Genomic DNA, 27,197 nt, shown 5'->3' with positions numbered 1-27,197 from the left:
TCCCATGTTTTGTTAAATTGTATAAAACATTCTGATTTTTATACTCATGGCCAAGGTGTCACTTCATAATTCTCTAAGAACTCCAGCCCCAAGGTTAGTCTTGCTTCCAAACTCCAGGCAGGAAAAGACCTGGAGAGTCTGCTCATTCCTGTGGCAAATCGCAGTTTGGGGAGATTCCAGGAGATTCCTCAATAGACTCCTTGATTTTGAGCCTCCCACCTCCTGGGTTAAGGCCCACCCATCATCACTCTCCTGAACTAAACTGCTGGCTTTAATTTTAAATTGAGAAAACAGGAAACTGACATTTGGGGGAAGTGTAAGAACAAACAGGAAAAAAAAAAAAAAAGACATGTGGTCGATTCTGATCATTTGATTTTAAAAGAAAAAATAATTTCATATGGATAACGAAAAAAAAAATTCAAAATTTAGATATGGGGAGTTCCCGTCGTGGGGCAGTGGTTAACGAATCCGACTAAGAACCATGAGGTTGCGGGTTCGAGTCCCTGCCCTCGCTCAGTGGGTTAATGATCCGGCGTTGCCGTGAGTTGTGGTGTAGGTTGCAGACGTGGCTCGGATCCCATGTTGCTGTGGCTCTGGCATAGGCCAGTGGCTACAGCTGCGATTGGACCCCTAGCCTGGGAACTTCCACATGCCGCGGGAGTGGCCCAAGAAATAAAAAAAGACAAAAAAAAATTTAGATATGGATAACGAAAGAAATTCAAAATTTAGATATGGATAACAAAAAAAATTCAAAATTTAGAAGTGACTATGAACACAAAACTGCTCTAAAAAAATATGTCCTTGAAAAAAATGCATAGTCCTGGTTGGTTAAATAATTACGCAGGTTTGTTCTTGCAGGGTGCCTAGTATTTATGAGATATTTTTAGTTAAATAGAAAAATGTGAATTACTATGGTTTGGGTGGTATGCTATTTTCCAAATTAAAAGCAGTATAGCAAAAAATATCCTTGAAGGATATATCCATAAATAATTAGTTGAATTGGCAAAAATTCCCCTCCCCATGATTTCAGGTTAAGTGTAAAGGAGCTCTGACAAATCAAATGAAATCATGAAATCATGTCTTCTAATATGACAAATATGAAAATAAATTACATTTAACATTTTGCATATACTTTCTAAAAACAGAATATCTGAATAACAAAGTACATCTGAATAAGAAAGCAGTTCTCCAGACCTGCGTGGCCAAGGAGGAGGTGGAGAGAGAGAGGGTGGGATGGACTGGGAATCTGGGGTTAGTAGCTGCAAACTATTGCCTTTGGAGTGGATAAGCAATGAGATCCTGCTGTGTAGCACTGGGAACTATATCTAGTCACTTACGATGGAGCATGATGGAGGATAATGTGAGAAAAAGAATGACTATATGTATGTGTGACTGGGTCACCTTGCTGTTCGGTGGAAAATTGACAGAACACTGTAAACCAGCTGTAATAGGAAAAATAAAAATCATTCAAAAAAAAAAAAAAAAAGAAAACAGTTCTCATGAGGACCAAACAAAATCTTTCTCATTAATCTAATATGTCCTCAATGTAAGCAAATGAGAAATCATCATTTTAATCTGAAAAAGAAGAATCAGGGGATTTCTGGAGATGGAAGGTCTCTTGGAAATCATCTGGATTCAAGCCTTCATTTTGTAGATGAAGAAACTGAGAACTGAGAGGCAAGGGACCTGCCCAAAGTCAGAGACCATTGTGGTCAATGGCAGAGTCTGGACTGGGAGCCGCAATAGTCTCCAAACAGGCTGGTCTTTTTCTTGGCAGATTTATTTCCCCACTTTTTTTTTTTTTTTTTTTGATTTCTTGGGCCACTCCTGCAGCATATGGAGGTTCCCAGGCTAGGGGTTGAATCGGAGCTGTAGCTGCCTGCCTACGCCAGAGCCACAGCAACACGGGATCCGAGCCACATCTACAACCGACGCCACAGCTCACGGCAAGGCCGGATCCTTAACCCACTGAGCAAGGCCAGGGATCGAACCCGCAACCTCATAGTTTCTAGTTGGATTCATTGACCACTGAACCACGATGGGAACTCCTATTTCCCCACTTTTAACTTGAGCAGTAATAGAGACATGAATATGCATAACTGATCTCTCCTTAGTGGGCTTATAAAAGTGTTTTCTCAAAGTATGCTGGCAGTTGGCAAAAGTAATTGCTGATTTTATTAATAGCAACGCACATTTCAAGAATATTCAGGGCAGAACTTCCTTGTCCATGTCCCATCTTAATAAATCTATTTACTTATTTTTTTGGGGGGGGGCTTTCTTTCAGGGCTGCACCCGCGCAGCATATGGAAGTCCCAGGGTAGGGGTCGAATTAGAGCTACAGCTGCCAGCTTACTCCACAGCCACAGCAACGCAGGATCCGAGCCACAGCTACAACCTACATCACAGCTCAAGGCAATGCTGGATCCTTAACGCACTGAGTGAGGCCAGGGATTGAACCCAAGTCCTCATAGATACTAGTCAGGTTCATTACCGCTGAGCGATAACAGGAACTCCAATAAATCTATTTCTTGCCTATCATTTTGCCTCTTGCTGAATTCCTTCTGTGCTGAGACACAAAGGACCTGAGCCTCAGTGAGTCCAGACACCAGGTATTCAATGCATGTATGAGGAAGAAGTGAACAGAAGTTAGCAGGAGGGTTGGAATCCGGGAGTGAGGGAGAGATGTGTGAGGTTGTGACCAAGGGCAGCAGAAGTCACGAAGCCTTGAGGACCAGTGAGCCTGCCCCTGAGCTTGGAAGCTGCAGCCAATGGCCCACACCAATACTCCTTTTGCTACCTGTAGGACCCCCACGGACCAGATCACTGCATCCTCTTTTCTTTTTCCATTTCCTGTTGTTTTGACTGTAGAATAAAGCTTGCCCTTTAAGTTGAAAAAATATATACATACACTCAAGAGCCAAAACTATAACTCCTTTTTGGAGTAAAAGATCATTCCTAGGAGTTCCCGTCGTGGCGCAGTGGTTAACGAATCCGACTAGGAACCATGAGGTTGCGGGTTCGATCCCTGGCCTTGTTCAGTGGGTTAAGGATCCGGCATTGCCGTGAGCTGTGGTGTAGGTTGCAGACGCGGCTGGGATCCCGCGTTGCTGTGGCTCTGGCGTAGGCAGGCAGCTACAGCTCCGATTCGACCCCTAGCCTGGGAACCTCCATATGCCACGGGAGTGGCCCAAGAAATGGCAAAAAAGACAACAACAACAAAAAAAAGGATCATTCCTATTACATGCACTTCTTCTAGGGATACATAGGGATATTTGGTGCGTTACAATTTCATTCCAGTAATAACAAATCAGCATTACCATAACAGTCCTAAGACTCACACACAAAAAGCCCCCATTCATGTCAAGGAACATTCAGTATTGCATCGTGCAAAAGGGGTAGAATTATCTATACCCTTGGATCCATATTCTTAGCCCCCACACAATGACCACTCAGCCTACTCCCACATGCTTTTTGTCTTTGTCACCCCACCGAAACAGCCTTACTAAGTAAGGCCCACAATAATCTGTGAAGAAAGACAATGGTTATTTTTCTGTGCACATCTACCTCGACCTCTCAGCAATACCGGTCACCTTTGCCACTCTGTATCCCATTATCTCATCATCTTTGTTTTCCTTTTACGTCTGACTCTTCCTTCTCAATTTCCTTTGCAGAATTAGCTTCCTTTACCAGCATATACTGGAGTTCCCCAAGGCTCAGTTGTAGACTGTCTTTTTCATTATATTGTCTTCCTAGGCAACTGCATCCTGGTCTATGAGTTCATCCTTATCAGGCATACTTCTCTAGTAATTCCTCATTCATCTCCACTTCAACCCAAACTCTCCAGTCCCAAAAGAGAGGAAAGCCTTGCAGGTAGCTAACAGGCACAGGAAAAGATCCTCAATATTGCTCATTATTAGAGAAGTACAAATCAAACAATGAGAGATCATCTCACATCTGTCAGAATGACTACCATCAAAAAGTCTACAAAAAAACCAGTATCGATGAGGGTGTGGAGAAGAGGGAACCCTTGTACCCTGCTGCTGGGAATGTAAGTTGGTGCAGCCTCTATGAAAAACAGTATGGTTCCTCAAAAAACTAAAAATAGAACTAGCATAATGATCCAGGATTTCCACTCCTGGGCATGTATGGGGAAAAAATGAAAACTCTAATTTGAAAAGATAATGCACCTCAATGTGCATGACAGCACTATTTACAACTGCCAAGATATGCAAGCAACCCAAGTGCCCATCCACAGATGAATGGATAAAGATGTGGTGGACACACACACAGTTGAGTACTACTCAGCCACAGAAAAGAATGAAATTCTGCCATTTGCAGCAACCTGGATGGATCTAGAGATCACTACGGTTAGTGAAATAAGTCAGAAAAAGACAAATACTGTATGACATCACTTACATGCAGAATCTAAAAAATAATACAGACAAATGTATACAGCAAAACAGAAACAGAGAAAACAAGGGGACAGGAATGGCAGGGAGGACCACAATAGGGGTATGGGATTCAGAGCTACAAACCACGAGGTATAAAGTAGATAAGCAACAAGGGTATAATGTAGGAGTTCCCGTCATGGCACAGTGGAAAGGAATCCGACTAGGAACCATGAGGTTGCAGATTCAATCCCTGGCCTCGCTCAGTGGGTTAAGGATCTGGTGTTGCCATGAGCTCTGGTGCAGGTCGAAGACGTGGCTTGGATCTGATGTGGCTGTGGCTCTGGTGTAGGCCGGCAGCAACAACTCTGATTAGACTCCTAGCCTGGGAACCTCCATATGCCTCGGATGCGGCCCTAAAAAGACAAACAGACAAACAAACAAGGGTATAATGCATAGCACAGGGAACTACAGCCATTACCTTGTAATAACTTCTAATGGAATATAATCTGTAAAAATAGGTGAATCACTATGCTGTATACCTGAAACCAATAAAACACTGTAAATCAATTATACCTCAATTAAAAAAAAAAAGAAAACCTCCAGAGGTTCTGTTGTGGCACAGTGGGTTAAGGATCTGGCGTTGTCACTGCAGCAGCCCAGGTCGCTGCTGTGGCGAGGGTCTGAATCCTGGCCTGGGAACGTCTACATGCAGTGGGTCCGGCCAAAATAAATAAATAAATAAATAAAATAAAATAAAAACAAGACTCCTGATTTCTAGACTTGTATATCTGATTACTTAATAACTTTAATTAGATTTCTCACAGATGTTTCAAAATCCAGATGACTCTGTACAAACTGGGTCTCCATCCTCCCCACCCCAATCCTCTCCTCCTGTTTCCTATCTCAGACAGTGGCCCCCTCCTCTACCAAGCTGCCCAAATCAAACATGTGTGGTTCCTGACTCCATCCCCTCCTGTGCTATTTCCAACCCATCCCAAGTCCACTGATGCCATCTACTAAACCCTCCTGATCTGCCTACTTCTTCATCTCCCCACCACCCTCCAAGCTATCACATCTCACTACTGTCGTCTCCCTGCATCTCTCTCTTCCATCTGTTTCAAAGAAAGGGGCCAGGAGTTCCCGTCTTGGCGCAGTGGAAACAAATCTGACTAGGAATCATGAGGTTGGGGGTTCGATCCCTGACCTCGCTCTGTGGGTTAAGGGTTCAGCGTTGCTGTGAGCTGCGGTGTAGGTTGCAGACTCGGCTCAGATCCCATGTTGCTGTTGCTGTGGTGTAGGCCAGCAGCTGTAGCTCCAATTAGACCCCTAGCCTGGGAACCTCCAGATGCCGCAGGTGCAGCCCTAAAAAGACAAAAGACAAAAAAAAGAAAGGGGTCAACTGTGACAAGGCTCAGAACACTCCTCTTGCTCCTACTAGATTCCTAACATAACCTACAAAGTGTCCTATGGTCTGAGGACAGCCTCGCTCCTTTGCAATCTCACATCATACCACATCTCCCCTTCCCAAATGTAGTCTCTACACGCCATCCTTTTTGCAGTTCTTTAAACTCATCATAAATTCCTCCAACCAATGGGCCTTCGAATGCGCTATTTCCTTTTACCAGAAGGCAATCCCTCCACCACTCTTTGTTGAACTAAATTCTATAAAACCACCAGATTTCAGCTCAGGTGTCCTTTCCTCATGGATGTCTTTGCTGACAGCCAGTCCTGGGCCAGATTATTTTGTAAATAACAAAGAGAGAGAACCATGTTTCGGCTTCAGAGAACTATGTTTCTTTCTTAAAAAATTTTTTTTTAAAAATGATTGTGCCCAAAGCATATGGAAGTTCCCAGGCCAGGGGTTGAATCTGAGCCTCAGCTGCTACCTACACCATACCTGTGACAACATCAGGTATTTAACCCACTGCACCAGGCCAGGGAGCAAACCAGGACCTGAGCAGCAACCCAAGCCATGCAGTCAAATTCTTAACACACTATGCCACAGCAAGAACTCCCCCATGTTCCTTATAGCTTTTGAGTTTGTAATACTAAACTCACATTTTCATTTAATTAACGTCTACCTTTCCTTTCCTTTTTTTTTTTTTTTTGTCTTGTCTTTTTAGGGCTGCACCCGAAGCACATGGAGGTTCCCAGGCTAGGGGTCTAATCGGAGCTACAGCTGCTGGCCTACACCACAGCCACAGCAATGCCAGATCCGAGCCACACCTGCCACCTACACCACAGCTCAGGCCAATGCCAGATCCATAACCCAATGAGCAAGGCCAGGGACTGAACCCGAAACCTCATGGTTTCTAGTTGGATCCCTTTCTTCTGTGCCATGATGGGAACTCCTAACATCTATCTTTTCTGTTAGACTGATGTTTCTTAAGATCACAGAGAATATAGGACTGGTCTTTGCACAGTGTCTAGCACTACCTGGCACATAAAGTATGTTCCACAAACCTTGGTTGAATAAATGAAATGATCATTGTATTCCTGACATTAGCAAGTATAATCCAGTTCAGGTTTAGAAATAGTAATGCAAAAACAGAATATATCTCATAAATCTGATCTCCAGAGTTCCCATTATGGTGCAGTGGAAACAAATCCGACTAGAACCATGAGGTTGCGTGTTCAATCCGTGGCCTTGCTCAGTGGGTTAAGGGTTCAGCGTTGCCGTGAGCTGTGGTGTAGGTCGAAGACGAGGCTCAGATCTGGTGTTGCTGTGGCTATGGTATAGGCCAGCATCTGTAGCTCCTATTCGACCCCTAACCTGGGAACCTCCATATGCCATGGGTGTGGCCCTAAAGAGAAAAAAAAAGATTTTGGTCTCCATTCTTTTATTTTTGTCTTTTTTTTCCCCCCGGCTGCACCCAAGGCATATGGAGGTTCCCTAGGCTAGGGGCTGAATTGGAGCTGTAGCCGCTGGCCTATGCCACAGCCACAGCCACGCCAGGCCTGAGCTGAGTCTGTGACCTACACCACAGCTCATGGCAATGTCGGATCCTTAATCCACTGAGCGAGGCCAGGGATCGAACCTGAGTCCTCATGGATGCTAGTCAGATTTTTTTCCACTGAGCCATGACAGGAATTCCAGGTCTCCATTCTTTTAATCACACTTTCTCCTTCAGTCATTCTACACATTCAATCACCCAACACTAATTCATTGACGGGGTCAAGGTGGAGTGCTTGATTAAAGCCGTTATTTTAAGTAAAGCTTTAAGACGACTACTAACAGTTTGAAACTAGCAAGGTTTAAAACGCATTGTAAAAAATACAACAGGAGAAATCTTGCTTCATTTCACAGAGAAATGATTATTTCATTTCTCCTCTATGTTATTTTAAGAAGGAGATGAGGATTTTGCTTCATCAGATGCTGCATGTCTGGAAGCTGGACAGGCCGGTGTTACTCCTACATATGTACACAGACGCCATCCTTCTTCTGCCAGTTCCAATGTGCGATTTGAAAGTAAACACATCAGGTCCTTTTCATTTGTAATAGATAAAAACTGAAGTCCAGTCATCTCACATAGGATAAAAAACAAGTGCAGGTACATCTGTAACAAAAGGACAGCCAGCCTGTTTTTCTTCCATAGCACGGCGTTTCTGGTTTATCTCTGTAGTTGGTCCTCCTTGTCTGGTGCATTTTTTCCCCCAGGAATTTCCTTTTCAATGGGAAGATGGATGGTTTTTTGGGGCAAAAAATATTTATCAGACTCTAGTTCCAGTAGTACATATTTTATTTACTTATAAATACATACCCCCACCCTATCTTGCTCCAGCCTTCCTTGCATTCTTATAGACACAGGCATTTATTACAACTCTCCCCCAACATTTATTATAAACAACCCCCTCCCACTGGCCCCAGTCAAGTTGTGTTTACAGCTAAGAAGAATTTGTACATGGCACAAATCAACTCCACTGTTAATGCACAGAAATCATAATCCTGACTGTGCTGAAATACTTTTCTCCAGCTTCTGGGAAATAATTATACATGAAACACATACTGAGAACATTTCTTAAACAAACATAATGCCTGAGGCTCATCTGATAAGACGAACTGCTTTGTACTTCTTAGCATAATAAAATGTATCTTTGGAAATTGAGAAGAACCAAAGGGTATTTAAAACAAAAACAGAAACTGCACATACTAATCACAACAGATTGATTGATACATTGAAACTGTGTCAAAACAGATTTTCAGTGAGGCTTTTCATTTAAACAGGCCAGGAAAAAAAAAGCCTAAAAGGTACATTTTATACAAGTGGCTCCCTGTCCTCAAGAGTTTTCTCATTTAAAGTTTCTAAATAATATTTAGAAAAAGAATTCTTTATTACAAGAGGAATCATCTGCCTCGGTGAATTTATTGTGACAGGTTATCAACAACTGCTTTGAATGCTCAAATGGCAAAAGCTGAAAGCAGAAATACATTTTGCAGTTAAATATGTGGCACAATTATTTCCTTAAGCAGAAACTATGTCATTCCCCCATAATTTAATTTAAAAAATTATCCCTTTAAAAACTCACGGAACTTGTTAAAAAAAACCAAAAAACTCATGGAACTCGATACATATTGACTATTTCTCCACTTCCCTTTCAAATCTTTCCTAATATTTTCGCCAAGTTTCTGCTTGGTCTTTGATAACATTTGCCTTGACTTGCTGCTCAAGAATTTTCCTCAGCCCCCTTAGAAAGGCTAACTTACTTCACTCCAAACCCATTGGTGTCAAAGAAAGCATCAAGGATGCCTTAATGTGGGAGGGTAGGGAGTGACAGCAGGGAGGGGGGGTCTTAAGAAATTACCAACATGAGGAGTTCCCGCTGTGGCTCAGCAGGTTAAGAACATCCATGAGGATGTGGGTTCGATCCCTGGCCCTGCTCAGAGGGTTAAGGCTCTAGTGTTGCCGTGAGCTGTGCTGTAGGTCGCAGATGTGACTTGGATCCAGTTGCTGTGGCTGTGGTATCGGCTGGCAGCTGTAGTTGCGATTTGACCCTAGCCTGGGAACCTCCAGATATCGAGGGTGCGACCCTAAAAAGACAAAGACCAAAAAGAAAAAAAAAAAAAAGAAAAAGAAAAAGAAAGAAAGAAATAGAAAAGGAAAGAAATTACTAACATGAAATGCTCAAAGAGGGAAGAACAGTCACCAAGGTGAGAAGAAACCTGCTCAGTTCCTCCTGTAGTCTTTTCTTTGGGCCATTTAAACATGGAGCTATTTTGGTTTTTAACTTCAGGTATGGTTTCTAGAGTTCACTGAGAATTCAAAAACCAAGGGAATTTCCAGAGAAGCTGCAGTTTATTGATAATATCTAACTTCTTACATCAATTTTCTCCTAGGGAAATGGTACTTTTAGAACTGGATTTTGTCCTCTGGTCTCCTTGACTCAACTTTGATTTCTAGAAATCACTATCTCATTTCTATAAACAAAAAAAGTGGGACGTTATACTAAAACAACTAAAATAGAAAGGCTAGTTTTAAATTCTGACTTGAATACTTTGGCCTAAATGATAATAGAGCTCACACTGGGGACCACCTACGAGCACATAGAGGATTCCTGTGTGTCCTTAAAAAGATATGAATTCCTTTGTCACCATTACAGAACTGTAATTTCAAGTACTTCATTTGATATAACCAAACCATCCAATATACTTCATATAATCATTTGAAAAGAAGCATGAGCCATGTCTCAGAGCATTAAGTTTTTTCAAAAGGTGCTCTAAAAGGGAACGTCACATTTAGAATAAAATTTCCTTTGTGTTACTTCTTGGGACCCATCGTGTAATGAATTCGGCAATATAATTTTTGTTTCTTCTTTGAAAGCAACTTTTTTAATTGCATACTTCACACTTCTAGAAAATCTTCTTGAAGCGACTTCCTTTCCGCCACAAACACCCAATTAAGGACGCTGTACCAATTTACTCTTACTTCCTTCCTGTTCACTGAGTTTAAAATGGGTATAGGCGAGAATGCCAAATAATGTACACAACATGCCAAGGCCTTGATTAATTGACAACGGATCCTTAAATAAAACATATCCTCCAAATAAAGTAATGCAGAATTTGAAGTGTCCAAACATGTTATAGCTGAGGGTTTTGGATAAGGATAAAAAAAGAGTAACAAGCTAGATTTATATTTTCACATGTGCATACCCATGACCACCTCTCACCACCCCTCTCCCTCCGACCCCAGTCCAGTGAGGGAAATGCTGGTACCTTTAGGTAGGTTTTTTGCAATAGATCAGTGACAGATTGCCTCAACTCTCCTTGTTGACCTCTCCAAAGAGAAAGGGGGCCGCAAAACAAGGCTGGGAAAGGGATTCAGAATAAGGTACTGAGGGAGCTCCCATCAGCTCAGTGGAAACCAATCTGACTAGTATCCATGAGGATGCAGGATTGATCCCTGGTCTCACTCAGCGGGTTAAGGATCTGGCATTGCTATGGCTGTGGTGTAGGCCAGCAGATATAGCTCCGATTCAACCCCTAGCCTGGGAAGCTCCATATGCTGCCCGTGTGGCCCTAAAAAGACAAAAAAAGAAAAAAAGAAAGAAAGAAAAAGGTAGTGGGAAGATATTTTATAGAGCAATTCGAGATACTGTTTCATGGTGCCGTTTCTAATAAAATTTCCTGGGCAATAAGGTGAGACATATAAGGTGCCAGAGAGCTGACGCAAGGTCGACACAGCCAGTGTGCTCAAATTTTGGAGGGACTTTTGGACAGGGGAAGGAGCAGCACTGAGCACCGATGACACCCCAGGTGCCATGCCATTATATTATATATAAATGCGTATATAATTGAGCACTTTAATTATATTATATATAAGCACGTATATAATTGAGCACTTTTATTAACTGAGCATGTTTCCCTTCACTGTGTTTACTCTCCCCATCCTACAACTGTACAGGCTCAAGGATTTTAAGTACCTTGGATCAGAGTCAGTAAGTGGCAGGGCGTTGGAGTCCAAACACAGATGGGTCTATTTAACTCCAAAGTCCATGTTCTAGTTGAGTTTACTGCCAGCGAACTTGCTGCCGGATTAGTGTATTTCCAAATGACTGTGCACTTAAAAGTCAGACTAAAGACACACACGTGGTTCCTTTACAAATTCTTCTCTATCTTAATTTTTTCTATTTGAATGAATCCCTTATTATTTTGCAGATGTTTGATATGTATCCATCTGCTCTTCCTAATAACAATACTGGAAACACTCGCTGCCTCAGTGGCACGCTGCCTAAGCCAATATATGCAAGGCATGTATTTATACATAATAAATATCTGCCAGGTGCTGGACACAAAGTCTCTCAAACACTCACAGCAACCCAGCATTACAGGTACCATGACCCCTTTTCATAAGCGATGAGAGCAAGACCCCAAATATCCCACAACTCAGGCCCACCAGCAGGGATGGAGCCAGGCTTGCTCACCTGGACCTGTCCGACCTCAACGCCCAGGCTCCCTTCTCTGTTCTGAGTCCAACTAAGCAACGTGGAAGTTCCCTCTGGGCAGGCGAGGTGCACTGGGTCACCAGGGTACCTGTGCCTGCCTGCCCCCATAGGGGTGATTTTCCTGAGGGATGGGGGACCTTCCCAAGGATGTCAATGATAACCATAGAAACGAGGCTTATTATGAGCTATCTTCAAGTGCACTGGCTCCCACACAGCTGCATTTCCTTACTCCCCAGCCACTCTTACATATATATGAGAAGGCTGGTATAATATACATATATTATACCCATGGCATGCAGAAGTGCCTGGGCCAGGGATAGAAACTGAGCCACTGCAGGGACAATGCCACATCCTTAACTGCTAGGCCACCAGGGAAGGCCTCACCTCTCTTGTAAGTAGTCACAATCTGTTAAAGATACTTACATGAGAGGAAAGGCAAATTTATTTATTAAAAAAAATTTTTTTTAACCTATTTTAGGGCCATATGCACTCTCGCAGCATATGGAAGTTCCCAGGCTAGGGGTCAAATTGGAGCTATAGCTGAAGTCTACACCACAGCCACCTATATCACAGCTCATGGCAACGCTGGATCCTTAACCCACTGAGGCGAGGCCAGGGATTGAACCTGCATCCTCATGGATACTAGTTGGGTTCTTAACCTGCTGAACTCCAAAAAAGGCATTTTTTTTTTTAAAAATTGCACATCACTCCTTTATGATAATGATCTGGAAAAAAGATTTAGTACAGTTATGCTCAAATGAGTACCTAGCCCAAATGATGGGATAAGCAACTGGAACATGATTCAGAATTCAGGCACAGTGAAAGTCACACTCGGGCGTGATCAAGAGGCATTCCATTGCCATAAAACAACAAGGCAGGGGAGGAATTCTAAAACACACAGCAGGATGAACTCCTACATCTTAGGAGTCAAGTTTATCCTGTGATGGTATAAGGAATGGCTTCTTTTCTTTTTTTTTGTTTTTTTAGGGCCGCACCTTTGGCACATGGAGGTTCCCAGACTAGGGGTCTAATCAGAGCTATTGCTGCCGGCCTACGTGGGATCTGAGCCGCGTCTGCGACCTACAGCACAGCTCACGGCAATGCCGGATCTTTAACGCTGAGCAAGGCCAGGGATAGAACCTGTAATCTCACGGTTCCTAGTCGGATATGTTTCTACCGCACCACAGTGGGAAATCCAGAATGGCTTATTTTCTGATGACCACATGTGGGAATATTTCAACCTCCACTAAAAACCCCACAAGGGGTTTTTTGTGTGTGTATATATATATATATATGGTATGTATGTAATTTTTTTTTGTAAAAGTAAATCAAAAAGGCAAATTTAAAGAAATTCTTCAGGGAATCCTTTTGTAAATTAAAGAAAGAATAAAAAATGGGAGCAATCTGTACTCAAATTCCTCTGTCTCTGCACTCTGCTCCAGTGGGCTTTTGCCAGGATGCTCTGAAGTTCTTGACAAAACCGTCAGCGCCCTCCACCTCACCAAACCCGTCCTCATTACCAGCCTTCTTCAAAGTTGACCTGTCATCAGCACTGGACACAGCTGACGCCCCTTCTCCTCACTTGGCTTCCACTCCCTCTCCTCCTGCCTTCCACCCTGAGTGCTCCTTCTCTGCCCCTTCTGCCTGGCTCTTCTCATCTCTTCAAACTTAAACACAGAGGGGACCCATGGCTCGGTCTCTGGCCATCTTTTCTTCTTCTACTTGTTTGCCTGGTGATCTCAGCCAGTCCTGCTGCTTCAAACCACATCCACACACCACTGACTCTCTCTGCAACGGCTCCAGCCGAGACCTTGACCCTGAACTCTTGGACTTGCTTTACCCCAAATCGAGCACTTGGTCTTCCTCCCCCACCCCAAGCCTCCTCCCAGGGGGCCCTCTTTCAGTCCATGGCAACTCCACTCTACCAGCTGCTCAGGCCCAAACCGGGTGTGTTAAACCTTGTCTCCTTTCTCATTCTCCACATTCAATCTGCCAGCAAAACCTCTTGGCTCTTCTTGAAAATATATCCAGAATCCAGTCACTTCTCACTATTTTCACTGCCACCATCCTGGACCAAAGCATTGCGGTTTCTTTCTTTTTTTCTTTTTTTCTTTTTTTTTTGGTCTTTCTGTCTTTCTAGGGCTGCACCCACAGCATATGGAGGTTCCCAGGCTAGGGGTCCAATTGGAGCTGTAGCTGTTGGCCTACACCAGAGCCACAGCAACGCCAGATCCGAGCCATGTCTGCGACCTACACCACAGCTCATGGCAATGCTGGATCCTTAACCCACTGAGTGAGGCCAGGGATCGAACATGCAACCTCCTGGTTCCTAGTCAGATTCCTTTCCACTGCACCATGATGGGAACTCCCACTGCGGTTTCTAAATCAGCACGTAGCTGAAAAAACTAAATGCTTGATACACACAAAGTGTTTCGAACAGGGCCTGGCACAAAAACCACTAGGTGGTTTTTTTTCTCCCACTTCTCTCTCTCTCTTTTTTTTTTTTTTTGGCCACACCCACAGCATATGTGGTCCCAGGCCAGGAAGCAAACCTAAGCCACAGGAGTGACAATGCCATATCCTTAATCCGATAGGCCCTCAGGAAACTCCAGTGTTGATGTTGTTGTTTTTTAAATTATCACTCTTATTGTTATTTGTTGACAGTTGGCAAATGTGCTTTTTTCCTTTGTTGGCATCTCAGTATTCACTCACTAAAAGCAAAATGTTGAAAATGGGCAGCTGAGTTTGATTCAGACCTTCAAGTCATGACGTCATTTCTTGATTTGAAGCAATAGTGAGAAAAACAGGCACGCCCATAGCCAGCACAAAAACAAACTCAGAAGTCAGAGTGACTGGTCTGAAATTATTTTCTGTTTTTTGGATTAACCACCTCTTTGCCTTACACCTATCCAGCTAATGATAACCGAAAAGTGAGGGAAAAACCAAGGAGCCCCCCATTATTCACTCCGCAAATATTTATTTAACCCCACTCCGTGCAAGGAACGGTGCTCTATGTTAATTCTGGTATGGGAAAAGGTCACCTATTCCTTAAGAAAATTCAAAAGCATGTATGATACAGAAAGCTAACCCATTTCCCCAGTTCATAGTGCTGTAAATTTCCACAGACTCTAACGTGGAAAGAAATAGTAAAAGACCAAAACTGACTCACTCTACTCAATTGAGGCCATGCAACAGTGATTGTGAGACTCATTTAAGGAAACCGGTATGATGGAATTTGGAGAATATAAAAGACTGCGCATTGGTAGGTTATCAGGAAAAGGATACGTGACTGGTGAAGTGTTCCCAATGATCCAATAAATCGATAAGTTCACCATGAAAGCTATTACTCCAGAAAGCAGGACCATCAGCTACAATTAAAACCAAAAGAATCATTAATGCAAAGTGGCTGCAATCATTACAATCATCACGTGAAAACACATTTCAACAGGCATTTCCATCAACCACTAAGAAATGATTTTATTTTTTAATTTTTTTAAAAATTGGAGTTCCTGGAGTTCCCGTTGTGGCTCAGTGGTTAACGAATCCGACTAGGAACCATGAGGTTGCGGGTTTGATCCCTGGCCTTGCTCAGTGGGTTAAGGATCCGGCTTGGCCATGAGCTGTGGTGTAGGTCACAGACTCAGTTCGGATCCCACGTTGCTGTGGCTCTGGTAGGTCGGCGGCTACAACTCCGATTAGACCCCTAGTCTGGGAACCTCCATATGCCACGGGAGCGGCCCTAGAAAAGGCAAAAAGACAATAAAAAAAAAAAAAAAAATTGGAGCTCCTGTTCTGGCTCAGCAGGAATGAACCCGACTAGTACCCATGAGGATATGAGGATTCAGGTTCAATCCCTGGCCTCGCTCAGTGGGTTAAGGATCTGGCATTGCCGTGAGCTGTGGTGCAGGTTGCAGACAAGGCTGAGATATAGCATTGCTGTGGCTGTGGTGTAGGCTGGCAGCTACAGCTCTGATTCGACCCCTAGCCTGGGAACTTCCATATGCCATAGGTGTGACCCTAAAAAGCAAAAAAAATTTAAAAATTAAAAAAAAAATTTTTGGGGGGCCTCATTCATGGCATACAGAAGTTCCCAGGCCAGGAACCGAATCTGAGCCACTACTGCAACCTACGCTGCAGCTTCGAAAATGCTAGATCCTTTAACCCTTTGTGCCAGGCCTGGGGTCAAACCTGAACCTCCATTGCAGTTGGATTCTTTTGTTTTTTGTCTTTTTGTCTTTTTAGGGCTGCACACATGGCTTATGGAGATTCCCAGGCTAGGGGTCAAATAAGAGCTATAGCTGCCAGCCTACACTACAGCCACAGCAATGCAGGATCCAAGCCACGCCCGCAACCTACACCACAGCTCACAGCAACGCCGATCCTTAACCCACTGAGAGCAGCCAGGGATCGAACCCATAACCTCTGAGCCACGACGGGAACTCCTGCAGTTGGATTCTTAACCCACTGCACCATGGTGGGAACACCAACAAAAACGTTTTTAAAAAGAGAAAATCCAGTTGGGAGATAGCAAGAACTGAGGATAAAAGAGCAGAATAGCAGTCAAAAGTGTTCTTTTTTTTTTTTTTTTTTGCTGTGCTGTTCTCAGCATGTGGAAGTTTCTAGCCTAGGGATGGACCCTTGCCACATCAGCGATCCAAGCAGCTGCAGTGACAACACTGTATCCTTAACCCACTGTGCCACACAACTTCTTAGAAGTGTAATTTTGTCTACAAAATATAATGGAAAATTCTCCAGTAATATCCTGTCTCTGGGTGTGAATATCCAGGTTCATTTTCCTGAACTATCCAAAGAAAAATTATTTTGTAATAATTCTTTTTCTGCATTTTTAGGGCCACACCCGCAGCATATGGAAGTTCCCAAGCTAGGGCTTGAATCAGAGCTGCAGCTGCTGGCCTGCACCACAGCCAAGCCAGATCTGAACCTCGTCTGCGACCTACACTACAGCTCACAGCAACATATGCTGCAGGAGGGGCCCTAGAAATGGCAAAAAGACAAAAAAAAAAAAAGAAAAAAAGAAAGTAATATATACTCATTACAGAAAAATCAGAAGACAAAGATGAGCAAATCATAATTTTTTCCTCCAGTTTTATTAAGATATATTGACATAGAGTATTGTGTGAATTTAAGGTATAGAGCATACTGATTTGACTTATATTCATTATGAAATGATGACCACAGTAAGTTTAGAGAACACCCATTATCTCATATGTATACCAAACTAGAGACATAGAAAGAAACACATTTTTTTCCTTGAGAAGAGAATTCTTTTTCTTTTTTTTTTGTCTTTTTGCCTTTTTGTAGGGCTGCTCTCGAGGCATATGGAGGTTCCCAGACTAGGGGTCGAATCGGAGCTGTAGCCGCCGGCCTACACCAGAGCCACAGTAATGTGGGATCCGAGACAAGTCTGCAACCTACACCACAGTTCACGGCAACGCCGGATCTTTAACCCATTGAGCAAGGCCAGGGATCGAACCCGCAACCTCATGGTTCCTAGTCGGATTCGTGAAGCACTGAGCCACGACGGGAACTCCAAGAAGAGAATTCTTATAGTCCCAACCACTCACCACTGTTAATACTTTGGCATATATCCTTCCACATCTTTTTTCCACTTTGCTCATATTCATACTTATTTAAGTTGAATCCGTAGGCATTCACTGGATATCTAAAAACCAGGTCACATCTTGTAAGGAACACAATGGTTTCTTGCCCTCAAAGATATTAGAAACCACTTGAGGATATAATAAGAATGCTGATAATCATAGCTTATACTTACATAGTACTTATTATGTGCTAAATGTTTTATATATATATTCTTTTTTGATTTTTTTTTTTTAGGGCCGCACCCACAGCATATGTAAGTTCCCAAGCTAGGAGTTGAATCGGAGTTAGAGTTGCTGGTCACACAGCCACAGTAACGCCAGATCTGAGCCACATCTGTGACCTACACCACAGCTCAAGGTAATGCTGGATCCCCAACCCAGTGGACAAGGCCAGGGATCGAAGTGGCAACCTGTGGTTACTAGTCGGGTTAGTTTCCTCTGCACCACAACAGGAATTCCCCGTTTCATCTTAGAAGATAAAACAGGAGAGTTCCCATTGTGGGGCAGTGGAAATGATTCCAACTAGTATCCATGAAGATGCAAGTTCGATCCCTGGCCCAGTGCAGTGGGTTAAAGGATCCAGAGTTGCTGCAGCTGAGGCGTAGGTTACAACTATGGCTCAGATCTGATCCCTGGCCAGGGAACTCCATATGCCGGGGGTGGCCATAAAAAGAAAAAAGAAAAAGGAAAATAAATAAAAGTTATAGAACATTCTTTTTTTTTTTTTTTTTTGTCTTTTTGCCTTTTCTAGGGCCACTTCCCATGGCATATGGAAGTTCCCAGGCTAGGGGTCTAATCGGAGCTGTAGACGCTGGCCTATGCCAGAGCTACAGCAATGCGGGATCTGAGCTATGTTTGTGACCCATACCACAGCTCACCGCAATGCCGGATCTTTAACCCACTGAGCAAGGCCAGGGATCGAACCCACAACCTCATGGTTCCTAGTCAGATTCATTAACCACTGCGCCACAACAGGAACTCCCCACATTCTCTATTTCTCAAATAAGAGAATTTGGAGAAAATATTAGTTATAATTTAAATTATTGAGAAATTTAAATTCCAAAGAAACAATGTCATATTTGAAGTTTTCTTCAGTCTCATGTGGGTTTTTTCAGTTTTTAACTCAGTGTGGTCACAAGAGACCAGGGGGGTTGGATTTGTGTCCTGTTTAGGTAGAAGCAGGAATACCTCATTTGTTTTACAACAGTGAGGTCCATTAAATTTTCAACTCAGAGAAACCTGCTCCTTAAAGATTTTAAAAACTGTTGCTAGAAATGTATCATTATTAATTGTATTGATTTCACAGAATGTCACATACCTATTTCTTGATGACCTAGCACATCATTAAAAACATGATTACATGCTCTACTTTGAGGCAAGGATGCCCTCTAGGGACATGAAGGAATGAAGGTGACAATCCCTTATTCACTGGCTTCAGCCTACTGTGCTCTGGTTTCTTTGACCTTTTTTATGGCTTTTCTGCTCAGATTCTCACTTTCAAATCTGTCAGAGGGCCAGTCATATGCAGCCTTTCCCCTCCTAGTCTCAGGTGTCCAAGCTGCAGTGGCTAGAAGGTCGAATGACCAAGATGGTTGGAACTTTTGTAAGAGGAGAGGAGACAGTATCTGAGAGAGGGTCCAGTGGTTTCTACTTTGGGAAAAAAAAGGGTATAAACCAAAGTACACAAATTCCAAACACCCATCAATCTGCTCACAGGCAGCCTCATGGAGTGTTTAGGAATGTGGACTTTTGCTTTTTTTTTTTTAGGGGTGGACTCACGGCATATGGAGGTTCCCAGGCTAGGGGCTGATCAGAGCTACAGCTGCCAGCCACAGTCACAGCCACAGCCACATAGGATCCGAGCCACATCTGCACCCTACACCACAGCTCACAGCAATGCCTGATCCTTAACCCACTGAGTGAGGCCAGGGATCAAACCCGCAACCTCATGGTTCCTAGTCAGATTTGTTTCCACTGTGCCATGATGGGAACTCCGGAATGTGGACATCTGATGTGGAATGCATGGATTCAAACTCTGGCTCTGCTGTGGGATTTTGAGTTAGTTACTTAACTCTCTGCCTCTCAGTTTCCTCATCAGTAAAATACCTAATAAAGTTGATCTGAGGATCAAATAAGTTAATATTTGCAAAGTGCTTAGCACGGGGCCTGGATCAGAGTAAGGGTTAACCAAGTATGATAAATTAACACCACCAACAAAAAGACATTCCCATTGACTGTGCTAGAAGTATGGGAAGCAGAAGTTTCTTTCCTAAGTAGGAGGATTATGCTTTCTAACTTTATCAAAATGTCCCCAAAGCACATACCCCTTTGACCTGGCAATTCCACTCTAGGGCTCTATTCCCTAGACTATAAAGTACCAGTTCAGGAGGACACACATACAAGGGACGTTTTCTCCAATACTGAACACAGCGGTTAAGAAGTGAAACTATCCTATAGACAGTGAAAGAATGATTTGAAGAGACTTGCAGGAGACATTGTTAAGTGGGAAAAGCAAGATACAGAAAATTGTGTGTAATAGGATCCCATGTCTATAAAAGAAACATGTGTAATGTATGCAGACATCTGTGTATGCGAGCCTGTGTATGCTGCATGTGCTTCTATATCAGTATGTACAGCACAGAGAAAAACAGAAGAACAAACACTGTAACGTTAGCGTGACTTACTTCAAGGGGCAGGGGTGGGCTAGTGAGATGTTGAAGGGTGTACAGGTAGGAAGGCGGCAAGCCATGATAAAAACAGCATGGATAACATGGCATATACACACACATATGAAATTAAACACACACACACATGCATAGGTCTGTGTGTATGAGAAGATCTCACACCAAAATGGTAAAGGTGATTACCTTAGTGTGGCAAGATTCAAGGGGACTGTGACTTTATTTATTTAATTTGTCTTTTTAGGGCCGAACCTGCAGCATATGGAGGTTCCCAAGCTAGGTGTCAAATCAGAGCTACAGGTGCCAGCCTACACCTCAGCCGCAGCAACGTGGGATCTGAGCCGCATCTGACACCTACACTACAGCTCATGGCAACACTGGATCCTTAACCCACTGAGCGAGGCCAGGGATCGAACCTGTGTCCTCATGGATGCCAGTCAGATTTATTTCTGACAGGAACTCCTTGACTTTATATTTTTACGCACATTCAAAAATCTATACGATGGTATGTACAACTTATATAATTACAATAAAATCAACAAAGCTACATTTTCATTATAAAAAGAAAATAAGAAAATGCCCAAAGTATTTGCAGGCTATAGCTTGGCATGCTCAGCACAGGAACCAGGCATCAGAAGACCTGAAAGCTAGTTCTGGTTTTGCCACTGACTAGCTGTTTGACCCGAAGCAAGTCCCTTAATCTTTATGTGCCTCAGTTTCTTCATCTAAAGAATAACCCTTGCCTTGCCTCCCCCAAAGGGTGATTATAAAGGTTAAACATGAGAGAGTTCCTGTTGTGGCTCAGTGGTAACAAACCCAACTCGTAACCATAAGCATGTGGGTTCCATTCCTGGCCATGCTCAGTGGGTTAAGTATCTGGTGATGCTGTGAGCTGTGGTATAGGTCACAGACTCCACTTGGATCCTGTGTTGCTGTGGTGTAGGCCGGCGGCTGTAGCTCTGATTTGACTCCGAGCCTGGGAACCTCCACATGCCATGGATGCAGCCCTAAAGAGGAAAAAAAAAAAAAAATTATGAGAACAAACCCAGAGTTGCCAAGGGGGAGCGGGGGGAGGCTGGGGCTAGCAGATGTCAGCTTTTAGATATGGAGGAGATTAACCTACAAGATCTTACTGTACAGCACAGACAACTGTATTTAATGTTTTATGATGAACCATAATGGAAAATAATTTTTTTTTTTTTTTTTTTTGGTCTTTTTGTCTTTTCTAGGGCCACACCTGCGGCATATGGAGGTTCCCAGGCTAGGGGTCTAATTGGAGCTGTAGCTGCTGGCTTACACCACAGCCACAGCAATGCCAAATCCGAGCCACGTCTGCGACCTACACCACAGCTCACGCCAATGCCAGATCCTTAACCGACTGATCGAGGCCAGGGATCAAACCGCAACCACATGGTTCCTAGTTGGATTCATTAACCACTGTGCCACGACGGGAACTCCCGGAAAATAATATTTTTTAAAAAGTGTATATATGTGCATACCTGAATCACTCTGCTGTGCAGCAGAAATAAACACAATATTATAAATCAACTATACTTTGATTTCAAAAAAAGAAAAAAAATAAAGATTAAATGTGAGAATGGATCTGAGATAGAGCTCTGGAAACTAACAATTGCATTAATAATGGAGAATTATTATTGCCTTATTTCTTAGACACCCAAACAATTAGTACTTACTAAAGCAGAGAGTGACCAAGGACCAAATATTCCTCCTTCTCCGAACACTGGCTCAAAGAAGGGCACGGCGACCAGCAACATGGCAGATGACATAGGGGCCTGGTAGTACAGCAGCTGCATTGAATTTACTTGCAATTCATGCTGTTTGGCTCCTACCCACTGAGAATGAGGAGAGAGAACAAGTTAGGCAGGAAGAAAGAGCATCACTCAATAAACAAAAGCTGTAACTCTAGCCATAAAGATGGGACTGGGGGGCAGGGCTGGGGAAGAAGAAATGCCTAATGGTTCTACCAGATCTCAAAGATCAATAATATACATGAATATCCTTTAAGCACCCTGGATGAAAGGAGCTTTATAAATTCAATGTCTGATCATCTACTTTCTTCTTAATTATAAAGGAGAAGCAATATCCTCTCCTCCCTCCTGAACCTAGCAAATGGGGAAAGTCGATGCACACAGGGCCCCACAGGCATCTTGGGAAAATATGGTAGGAATTGAGATGCATAAGCAGAATAATATTTAAAAGCAAGATAAGCAAGACTACAGATACATGGAGTTCCCGTTGTGACTCAGCAGTAATGAACCTGACTAGTATCCATGAGGATGCGGGTATGATCCCTGGCCGCACTCAGTGGGTTAAGGATCTGGCGTTGCTGTGAGCTGTGGTGTTGGTGGGAAATGGGGCTTGGATCCCGTGTTGCTGTGGCTGTGGCATAGGCGGGCAGCTGCAGCTCCAATTCAACCCCTAGCCTGGGAACTTCCATATGTCTCAGGTGAGGCCCTAAAAAACAACAAACAAAAAATACAAGGAGTTCCCCTCGTAGCTCATCGAAACGAATTCAACTAGTATTCAGAAGGATGCAGGTTCCATTCCTGGCCTTGCTCAGTGGGTTAAGAATATGGCATTGCTGGTCGCAGGCGTGGCGCGGATCCCGAGTTGCTGTGGCTGTGGTGTAGGCCAGTGGCTACAGCTCAACCCCCTATCCTGGGAACTTCCATGTGCTGTGGGTGCAGCCCTAAAAAGGCAAAAAAAAGGAATACAGATACGGTATACAGTATCTGACTTCATTTCTTTCTAAAAATGACCCCTCCAAAATGATGACTGGGGAACAGGGTGGACTCCAACTAGAGATTGACAGGAACCTCTGTTATTCCAGGTGGCTGACAATATGTGTGGCTAGAAAGATATGTGAGGGGTTTTTTTTGCCCATACCTGTGGCATGTGGATGCTCCCAGGCCGGGGATCAAACCCGAGCCAAAGCAGTGACAAGGCCAAGTCCTTAACCACTAGGCCACCAAGGAACTACTCCTTATAAGGTCTTTTCGTTCATTTCAGAAAACCCAATCAACAGCAGAAAGAACGTTCCTTTTTTTTTTTTTTTTTTTTTTTTTTTAGGGCCACACCTGTAGCATATGGAGGTTCCCAGGCTAGAGGCTGAATCTGAGCTACAGCTGCTGGCCTACACCACAGCCACAGCAACGAGGGATCCGAGCCATGTCTGCGACCTACACCACAGCTCATGGCAATGCGGGATCCCCAAACCACTGAGCGAGGCCAGGATCGACCCTGCATCCTCATGGTTGCTAGCTGGGTTCGTTAACTACTGAATCACAAAAGGAACTCCTGGAACTTTCCTCTTCATGGCTGACTTTTCTGTGGATAACCCCCCACCAATATACCTCACTCAATAAATCAGATAATCACAAACCCTAAAAGACCAACACCCCAAAGCCTCAAATCCCATCGGTCCTCAAAATGCTTCACAAATATAACTAAAAAGGAGGCTTTAAAGAAAGCTTGACAGGACTATCCCTGAATAAGACCTGGCAAGAACAGCCAGGCTTTTGAATAAATGCTCCTATATAATTCTTTTCCCTGTAGGTCTGGATATCCTGTTACATGAACTCAAAGTTGATAGAAATTCACCAAGACAAAAATAGAAGAGCAGGAAATCTGAAGCCAGCCTCAGTAAGAGTCTTCTATAACTACGAAAGACAAAGAATTGATTCTTTGGCTTGGGGCGGTGGCGCAGGGAGCAAAGATGAATGTGGAGGGTGTACGCACGCCCCTCCCTTGCTTCAGCAGCCTCTCTGGGCAGCTGTGAGTCTTTGACACAGAAGGGCCTGGAATGGTGGTGACCCTCAGGCCTCCATGCCCTCAAAGCTCACCTGAAGTGCTTCTGAAGTGACCAGGACCGGAATATTTAAGATGCTAAGGCTAAATTTAAAATTAAACTCCTAACATGCATAACAAGAACACCTTGGTTTATAACCAGGGGATGGTTGTGAAAAAAGTAAAACTGGCTACACGTTTTGGCTCCGATTCCCCATGCAAGCACATCAGAAATGTCTAGTCCAAGGTTTTCAGTATAGAGAAAATACTGTTTCACTGTACCCTACCCTGTCCATTATCCTCCCCCCCCCCGCCCTGTATAAGAAACAGACAGACAAAAATACTTGTTGAGACTTTATGGTAATGAAGTAAGTGAATCTACGTATAAATTTCCAATAAATGCCTCCTACAGGCAAGGCACCGTGTTAGTGCACGAAATGAAATACCCATAAAATACTGACAGAGACAAATGATTAGAAGCAATATACAAGCTGTAACGGCAGCATATTTTTGAGGCAAAGATTTATAAATGTGAAAGTTTCCTTTCCTCTTCAAAGTTTTGAACATGTACTCACTCCTTCACAGTAATGTCATAATTAAAGAGTGAATGACAAATATAACCAATGAACTCCATCCTCAAGGAAAAAGTCTTACTACTCATTCTGTAAAGATGTCCCAGAAAATAATATAACATCACCCCAAACCCAGACTGTTAAGCATGGGTGTCATACACTTACAAACAGGTAGGGAGGCACTTGATGAGCATCCTACACCCAAGTTTCTCTGTCTCCTTTCTTCTCTTCACCTTGAGTCAGACAATTTATGCAATTATGCTTTCTTTCCAACAGTCTATTGTCTCTATACTGTATTTTTAAACCTTGGGATACAGCTTCAAAATTTATGCAATCTGCTAAAAAGGCACATAAAGAAAAAAAAATTACCAACCACTTGATAAAGGGATGTAACTAAAACACCAAGAGCAGCAAACACCATTCCAAGGAAATTAAACTTCACATCGTAATAAGAATTTAGGATTACACCTAAAGTTATAGGAATCTGTAAAGAAAAAGAGGTAAATGTGTTCAGATTAAATTCATGAGACATAAAATTAGTATCCCTTTCACCAAGTCTTACAAGGTTAATCACGAAAACATCCCTAGGAAACAATGAACTTCTATAAATTTTTTTTCCATTTGAAAATCTTATTTCTTCAAAGTGAAATAGGAAATTTCTTATTTATATTCACATTTAATTCTATTTAAAATTCCGGGTAAAATTATGAGTCAATGCATTGCACATTGCAAGAAAAAAATACATGTGTGCAGAGAGGAGTAAAATGAAGGACCCCAAAACTAGTGTCTAAAGAATATATAAACCAAAACGTATAACAAAAGCATTAAGATTTTGAATATTCTAAGTTATGACGTTCTGAAATTATTTTAGCCCATCTTCTTTTATTTAAAGACGTAGAAACCTCTGCAGATCGTCGCTGCAGACATACCCTGAGACATTTTATGCTAAACCTCTAACGTTTATTATAAACGTTTTTCAGTTTGAGCTTTTGCAATGAACCCGATACACTCATTTGCACCACTCCATACAGCTTTCTTTTCTTACCCATCATACATAGCATTTAAGGATCAAACCATAGTTATTAAAACTCACACAAGCACACTCTAATGGGCTAAAATCCCAATAGAGCGCCAAGATGGCTTTTCTCCACCTTCTCCAATATAAGCCTTAAGTTCACATGCCCAGAGATGACTCATGTGTGGATTTCAAGATCATGGGAAAGAGCGTGGCTCAAGGTTAACCATTCGAATTTCCCGGGGAGAAAGACAGTCCAGGAGGTAGGATGTTGGAGGAGTGCCTCGCCAAGCTGAAGCTACTCACCAGCGTGAGCTGTATTTTGACAGAGAAGGTTTTCTTGTAGAAGAGGGTCTGGATGACTATGATCACCGGTGTGGTCATGGCCTTAGCCAGCTGATAGGTGCCTATGGTGTTGTTCTGCAGAGATAAATTGGTGAAGACCACGAAGCCACAGAAGCTGAGCGCCAGGAGGAGGAGCTTGGAAGGCGGCAGACTTTTGGGGGCAAAGATGTCCAGCTTCTGGCAGGCATACAAGCCCAGCCAAGTGACCACGAAGTGCACCAGGGTCAGGCTCATGTTGGGGAAGCCGTGGTGCACATAGATCCATTTGTTGAGGAACACGATGCAGATGGACACCAGCAGGTTGAGCAGGAGTCCGGCAGCGATGCGCCCGTTGCCTCGCACTCGGTCCGCCAGCGATGCCATGACCCCCACGAAAGCTAGGGCCCTTCAACCTCCGAAAGGGGCGCTGGGACTGTCTCTGGCTGCCTTTTCCCTCCTCCTATGTTGCCGGGTCTCCGCAGACGCCGGCCTTACTGTCCAGCCGGGTAGAGACATGCAACCTTTGGGTCTCAAGCGAGCAGCAGCCTCAGCAGTGCACACACGCTCTGCCGCCGCCCATTCAGTCAGTGAGGACGCGGCAGCACTTCCCGCGCGCCCCGCCCCCTTCCGTCCTCGGCCACGTGACTCGGGGCGCCCGCGCTTCCGCCCTCGAACAGTGGTCGGAGCGGCGACTACCTGCGCAGGCGCGTTGAGCTCTGGGTGCTGAGAACTACAACCTTGGTACCTTTCCGGATTGCCAAAGCCTGGTGAGGCCATTCTGGGACCGGTTTTTCGATGTGTGACATTCCCCGTGTGTCAGTCAGGTAGACTTGCTAGACACCGTTGGTGCTGAGCAAATTTAGACTTTACCAGACAGGGGAAAGCATTACTTACCGAAAGCATATTTTTAAACATTTTATTTTAAAAATCCAAACATCCAGGGTAGATATAGTACAATGAGCTGTCATATATTAGTCATGGTTAGTAACTATTCAGATTTTCTTCTCGAATCAAAGTTTGGCTTCTTATTGTCCTAAGAGTGTCCATTTTACTTAAACGTTTTAATATATTTTGTCAGAGTTGTATATAGCAGTCTAACATTTTAAAACTAATTTCATCTGTTGTTGCATCACTTTATTTATTCTAAACATTATGCATTTGGGTTTTATTGTCCCTTGATTAGCCTTGTGGGGTAACTATCTATTTTCAAAGATTATTTCTGATTTTGTTTCATTATTTTTTTCATTTTGACTATTTTCCAATTCCTTCCTTCCTCTCTCTCTTTCACCACGCCCAGAGCACATGGAGGCCAGGGAGCTAGCTGGATCCTTAACCCACTGTACCAC

General features: G+C 43.4%; 1 protein-coding gene across 1 annotated transcript; it reads right to left on the bottom strand.

Moving 5' to 3' along the window:
- On the bottom strand, positions 7,581–26,494 carry SLC35E3 (solute carrier family 35 member E3). Its single transcript, XM_003126366.4, has 5 exons — positions 25,834–26,494; positions 24,886–24,996; positions 21,828–21,986; positions 15,117–15,199; positions 7,581–10,473 (listed from the first exon to the last, which is right to left on the bottom strand). The coding sequence occupies exons 1-5, from the start codon at positions 26,233–26,235 to the stop codon at positions 10,287–10,289; spliced, it is 942 nt and encodes a 313-aa protein (XP_003126414.1). The 5' UTR covers positions 26,236–26,494; the 3' UTR covers positions 7,581–10,286.

This window comes from Sus scrofa, chromosome 5 (assembly GCF_000003025.6).
Source record: "Sus scrofa isolate TJ Tabasco breed Duroc chromosome 5, Sscrofa11.1, whole genome shotgun sequence".
NCBI classification, from domain to species: Eukaryota; Metazoa; Chordata; class Mammalia; order Artiodactyla; family Suidae; genus Sus; species Sus scrofa.
This window is presented reverse-complemented; position numbering and strand designations above follow the sequence as displayed.

Bases quoted from the DNA above. Each gene is read 5' to 3' on its own strand.
- SLC35E3 (XM_003126366.4), bottom strand. From the start codon at position 26,235: ATGGCATCGCTGGCGGACCGAGTGCGAGGCAACGGGCGCATCGCTGCC. The intron at 21,987-24,885 runs GTTGGTAATTTT...CCTCATTCTCAG, and splicing joins TTACATCCCTTTATCAAGTG to TGGGTAGGAGCCAAACAGCA. The intron at 10,474-15,116 runs GTATCCTTTTCC...CAAAACCCTCAG, and splicing joins GGGAACACTTCACCAGTCAC to CTATAACATGTTTGGACACT.